At 46.2% G+C, this 6,650-nt stretch overlaps 1 protein-coding gene across 1 annotated transcript; it reads left to right on the top strand.

Moving 5' to 3' along the window:
• Positions 1-1,051: 1,051 nt before the first annotated feature.
• Positions 1,052-3,966, top strand: LOC308280639 (F-box only protein 33-like; the record flags this gene model as incomplete). The annotated part of the gene is made up of 3 exons (XM_080754967.1): positions 1,052-1,260; positions 2,016-2,313; positions 3,701-3,966. Coding segments are annotated over 3 exons (773 nt in total), but the record flags the coding sequence as incomplete, so codon positions are not given.
• Positions 3,967-6,650: the final 2,684 nt, after the last annotated feature.

Below are 6,650 nucleotides of genomic sequence, written 5' to 3'. Positions count from 1 at the left end.
TAAAAGTATGTTTTTGAGCGCAGGGGAATATTTTGGAACTGAATTCGGTTTGATCTTTCCGGCAAATTGTAGTCCTATGAGGACTGCAACATGACGTGTTGTGGTTTTCGCTCCAGACCGGTTACAAGCCCGAAAAGTGAAGTGGTCCCAGACTAGCCACAGAGAAGGCTCCATCCCCCCTATGAACCAGATTGAATCTAGGGACCCCCAGCAGCAGCTTGCCTGCTGACCTCAATGTCCTTTTGGGGACATGAAAAGATTTAAAAACAAACAATAAAATCTAAAGTGCACAGGGAGCCAGTGGAGTGAAGCCAGCACAGGGGAAATGTTCTCACACCTTCTGGTGCCTGTCAAAAGGCGAGCAGCCGCATTTTGAACCAACTGTAACCTATGAAGGCCGCCATGGCGAACTAAACCCCCAAATAAAGTGCATTGCAGTAGTCAAGGCGAGTGGTAATAAAAGCATGAATCACTTTTTCAAAATCCACAAAAGATAAAAAAGGCTTGGCCTTTGATAAAATCCTAAACTGAATTTTTCTGAGTTTATTTGCTTGTCCATTAAAAATCAGGGCTTAGGTTGTTTCTAGTTTTTAATTTGTTGACAAAATTGTCAGTACATTTAGTCTTTCTTAGTCATCAGCTTAAGTTTTATCTATTTTATTTATTTCGTTTTCGTCAGTGAAAAAAAAGGTAGTCGACTAGCATTTTTCATCTTCGTTTTAGTCAATGAAATGAACACTATGGCAGAGCCCCTCATCTCAACAACCTCTCTCTCTCTCTCTCTCTCTCTCTCTCTCTCTCTCTCTCTCTCTCTCTCTCTGTCTCCCTGGCAGCTCCCCTCATCTCCCCCTCAGAGTTAGGTCGTCTCTCCGGGCTGCGTTCTCTGATGGTTAACCTCTCTGTCTCTCTCTCTCTCTCTCTCTCTCTCTCTCTCTCTCTCTCTCATTCTCTCTCAGCTCCCCTCATCTCCCCCTCAGAGCTGGGTCGTCTCTCCTCCCTGCGTTCTCTAACAGTTAACCTCTCTCTCTCTCTCTCTCTCATTCTCTCTCAGCTCCCCTCATCTCTCCCTCAGAGCTGGGTCGTCTCTCCTCCCTGCGGTCCTTGGCCCTGGACTTCTCTGACCTGAGCTCTGAGCTGTGCTCCCTGCTGGCGGACCCCCAGCGCACCCCCCTGCATCGCCTCTCTCTGCTGCTCAACGGCGCCGCCCTGGAGTTCAAACCCCTGGAGGGAACCGCCACCGAGGACGACTGGAAGGCCCTGGTAAACCACTCACTCTACTCTTTATTAATAATGGTGACTACAGGGGGCACGGTGGTGCAGTCAGTAGAGCTGCCGCCTCACAGCGAGAAGGTCCAAATTCATCCACCAGGGGCATTGACAACTCATTCTAATGACTTCCTATCTAGCCAAGCTTTAATATAATATAACTAGCCCTTACCCGTTCAAAGATATGATCTCCGAAATGATGTGTGTGGGTTATGGGATGTGCACTGTGCACACAGTATATGAGGGATGGAAAGTAACTTTAACTGGTGCTTGCATGCTAATATGTAGGAGCATCAATGTAAGAAATACCCGTTTCGTTTAATGGCTACAGAGATACTGTGTACCGATCTGCATCATTTTTGGACAACATCTGACACACACACACACACACACACACACACACACACACACACACACACACACACACACACACCCACACAGAGCTGGTTAAACATGTTGCCTCATGCTAGATGCAGAATAGATGCGCCTCATGCTAGATGCAGAATAGATAGTAGATACACCATAAAAATAGTAATATACAGCATATGATTTGTGAAAGTGACAAACGGGCTTCACAGTTATGTCAGGTGTGTTCATATGCGAATGGTGATGCGATTTCAGATCAATTGCTCCAGCCACTGAGGAGAAACGCTGTTACAGACAGACACTCACTCAGACAGACAGACAGACAGACACTCACTCAGACAGACATTCGGGAAATTATATGTTTGATATAATATAATCATCAGGTGCGTGTGAGCTCCAACCTGCGTGTCTACCTCATGGCCTTGGAGGTGGACAGCTCAGAGCTGCTGCGGGTCCTGAAGCCCTCGCTGCCCCTGCAGCGCCTCCACCTGGACAGCTACGGTACTGCGGTGTCGGCCGCGGCCCTGGAGCTCATCTCCCAGCAGTACAACAAGACGCTGACTCACTTCCTGCTCATGAGGGACGACGCCGACTTCCCCGACCTGAGCGGCAACCGTAACGAGGACCCCCTGGTGCTGCTGGCCTGGAGGTGCACACAGCTGGCTGTACTGGTCATTCACGGTGAGTTTAGCACCCCCTAGTGGCTGTACTGGTCATACACGGTGAGTTTAGCACCCCCTGGTGGCTGTACTGGTCATACACGGTGAGTTTAGCACCCCCTGGTGCTGCTGGCCTGGAGGTGCACACAGCTGGCCGTGCTGGTCATACACGGTGAGTTTAGCACCCCCTGGTGGCCGTGCTGGTCATACACGGTGAGTTTAGCGCCCCCTAGTGGCCGTACTGGTCATACACGGTGAGTTTAGCGCCCCCTGGGAGGTGTAGCGATGGCCGCGGTGTGAATGACAAAGTCGTCAAAACGCTAGTCCAGTGATCTCCAAACTAAAAAGCAGTTACTTCAGAAGATGCGTCTATAAAATGAAGCATGGATCGGCGCACACACATTCAGTGAAGGCCGTTCAGAACTTCAGGGAAACACCTCAGATATTGGTGTGCCATGTTTCAAAAAACAAAAACTGGGACACGGTCTGAAAATACATTTCAGTTCAGTCAGGTAACTCACGATATATTGAACAATGTGTATTACTAATGAGTATAATGTGTATTACTAATGAGTATAATGTGTATTACTAATGAGTATACAAGTGTGTATGTCACATTTCATTTGGCGTTTGGCTCTGCTACATTTTCTCCCTGCTCAGCAGCAGTGCAGAAGAAGAACATCATGAACTATTAGGAGCGCGTGATTCCTAAACCCACCAGGCTTGAGTTAAGACCCGCCTCGCGGAAACGCCTCTCTCAATAATCTTAAGTATGAAAGTGCATAATAGTGCTCTTAGTGCAAAGCAATACTGTACTTACTACCTACTGATCCATTACAATAATACACGCAGCATAATTAAATAAATGAATAGCTTTCTCAGTACGTTTTTCTTTTTAGCAAAGTTACAAAGTTTTCCCTTTTTTAAGCACAGTAAGCTACAAAGTATTTGTTTTAGTACAGTTTATTTTGAGCACTGTAGTGACAAATTAATAGCTGTGCATTGTGCAAATGCAGGCTTTTCTCAGTACGCGATTGTCTTCATGCCTTTACTAGGTCTGACTTTATCCACCCTCCATGTGTCCGGCAAGGATTTCAGCCACTCCTAGAAGTTTAAACTACCTCTCTCTCTCTCTCTCTCTCTCTCTCTCTCTCCTCTCCCTCTCCCTCTCCCTCCCTCCCTCCCTCTCTCTCTCTCTCTCTCTCTCCCTCCCTCCCTCCCTCTCTCTCTCTCTCTCTCTCTCCCTCTCCCTCTCCCTCTCTCTCTCTCTCTCTCTCCCTCCCCCTCCCTCCCTCTCTCTCTCTCTCTCTCTCTCTCCCTCTCTCTCTCTCTCTCTCCCCCCCTCCCTCCCTCTCTCTCTCTCTCTCTCTCTCTCTCTCTCTCTCCCCCCCCCCCCCCCCTCCCTCCAGGTTACATCGTGTTCTCCCACAACCTGGTGGCCATCTCGCGGCTGCGTGGCTCCAGCCTACGCGTGCTGGCCGTGTCTGAGGAGAGCATCGACTTCGACCCTGAGCAGAGCGTGTACGTGGAGGGCGACCCGGTGCACCACCTGGTGAAGGAGGTGTCTCTGGGCCTGGGCCGGGCGTGGCACCCCGCCCTGGACCCCGCCACCGTGCTGGCCGAGCCCACACAGCACTTCACCCGCGAGCTGCACTCCTTCAGCATGGCACTGTAGCCAGGAGGGGGCGCCAAAACCACCACCACAACCAACCATAACAACAACAACACAGCCTAAAATATATATTATAGATTATATATATTATATGGCCAAACAAGACCACGACCCGACCCCTGGGATGAGATGCCCCTCCTAAACCGGGCCAGTAACTACCCCCCCCCCCCCCCCCCCCCCCCCAGGGTTTTATCATTATTACACTTTCTTTATATATATGATGAAATATAAAAACATAAATTATGCAAATCCCATCAGTTTACCAATTCTTCCCCCTGCATTTTCCCTGGTAGCCATATCTTAACTCTAGATCAGGGGTCTTCAACAGGGGGTCCGGGACCCCTAGGGGGTCCTCAGAGTTACTACAGGGGGTCCTCCAAATCTTTGTGTGATAGAAATCTTTTTTCTCTCCTTTTCTATATTAACCACTTGAACCCAGAGTCCAAATTCTGAGAACTTTAGCCAAAAATAGGGAAATAGCGGATTGCAAGCGCTGCGGAGCGTTGTGAGCTTGTAGATCCACTATTTTCGGCAAAGAGGTTTGGTGTAGAGGGGAAAAAGAGCAGACTAAGTACAGAGTGAAAGGGTCAAGTTTATTAAATATTGACAGTTCAAGTGGTTAAACATCTGAAAAACACAAATTGACATGAATCCAAAATACACTGATGATTGTGCTGAATGAAGCTATATGGAATCTATGAACAGGTTGTGGGGGTCCCTGCTTCATCTCTCTCTCAACTAAGGGTCCTTGGCCTGAGAACGTTGAAGACCCCTGATCTAAATCATTTAGTGATCATTATTTGTGAATGATTTAACCCTGGGTTGTGTAGTGGGTTTTTTCTGTGACCATAAATGGGCGCTAAATGTCTTCTCTGAAAGCTAGTAGATGGACTAGGATCCTCCCAGGAGATGGGATGCTAGGGTTAAAGCTAGTAGATGAACTAGGATCCTCCCAGGAGATGGGACGCTAGGGTTAAAGCTAGTAGATGGACTAGGATCCTCCCAGGAGATGGGATGCTAGGGTTAAAGCTAGTAGATGGACTAGGATCCTCCCAGGAGATGGGATGCTAGGGTTAAAGCTAGTAGATGGACTAGGATCCTCCCAGGAGATGGGACGCTAGGGTTAAAGCTAGTAGATGAACTAGGATCCCCCCAGGAGATGGGACGCTAGGGTTCATGTGGTTATAACACCCTGGGGTCCGGGAGGGTCTTGTTTGGTCCTGAGGTTTCAGCCTGACTCAGAACCTCTTTGATGTCAGTCACACACACACACACACACACACACACACACACACACACACACACACACTCTTTTGATATGTTGGATTTTTTTTCTTTTCTTCTTTTTTCCCCTTCTTCCACTTCCCACTCTGTGAATAGAACTGTCTTGTTTTTGTTTTGTTTAGTATTTTCTGTTCAGTGTTTTCCTCTTGCCTGTTCAACGCTCTGTGTAATATTTAAATTCAACCATAATAATATTATTATTATTATAATCGTTCTGCTCATGGCTGGAGGGGAGGGGGGGGGGGGGGGTGTTGTCATGATTAGTTTTCTCTTTTTTTTCCAGCGACGGGATGGGAGGATAATCGCTATCAATATCGTTTATCGTGATAATTTAAAAACCAGGATGAGCTGGCTTTTGTTGATCTGTGAATTCAGAGCCTCTTGAACCCTCTGATGAGACAGATTTACAAACCCACCTGTAGAGAGTGCATTTGGTACGCTCTTATTTCACCTCACAAATCCATTCACCTAAAATAGCCAATCTGCAAATGTTTTAACGTGTTGTGAGCTTGTAGATCTGCTATTTTTTCAGAACAGGGACGCTGGGGGTTCAAGTGGTTTCAACAAAAGTGTGATTTTTAAGTTTTAAGCATAACATTTAAGATTATGGCGACAATTATTGCTGATCGCAGTTAATTCTGCCACAATAATCGTGACATGAGACAATGTTCATATCGTCTCATCCCTACTGAGGCCCCCCCCCCCCCCCCCCCCCCCCCCCAAAAGAAAAAAATAATAATTACCAGATTTTAATGATATTACGAAACTATTAAAAAAATGACTTGGTATTTTATTTTTAGAACCTTGTTATCCCTTGTGACACCAAATACACAGGAACTTAAAAGCTGCATTAGTTCAATCCATCCAAGTCTGTACCAGGGCATTAACGAAAAATTCGACAAGTCGACTTCTTTACACAAGTCGACTCCCACCAGAGGAAGTAGAAAATCGAAGTAAAAAAAAAAAAAAAAAAAGTCCTATTGTGAAAATAGCAGATCTACATGCTCAGCATGTAGATCTGCTATTTTCACAATTTCTGCCTCTAATATTTTACACTTTGGACAATGTTTAATTTGACATTTTAGAGGTATTAAAAAGTCCTTAAATCGTCACTTCAGAAATGTGCAGATACCCTCTATACACTTAAACTTTATGTTGGTTTGTTTACTGTGGAGAGAGAAAACAATGTTTCACATTAAGTTAATCATCTGGGGACCCCCAAAATAATTGGGGGGTCGTATGTGATGACGTCATCAAACGATAAAGTCGACTTCAACTCAACTTTTTTACTGAGTCGAGTCGACTTGCAAAAATCACAAGTCGTTAATACCCTAGTCTGAACATAATCCATCCATCATTAATTGATCATTAAAAGAAAACATGCTCTGAAAATGCATCCCCCC

This window comes from Nannobrachium achirus (assembly GCF_963921795.1).
Source record: "Nannobrachium achirus genome assembly, contig: SCAFFOLD_264, whole genome shotgun sequence".
NCBI lineage: Eukaryota > Metazoa > Chordata > Actinopteri > Myctophiformes > Myctophidae > Nannobrachium > Nannobrachium achirus.
The sequence above is the reverse complement of the archived record's forward strand: the minus strand, read 5'-3'. Positions and strand labels throughout refer to the sequence as shown.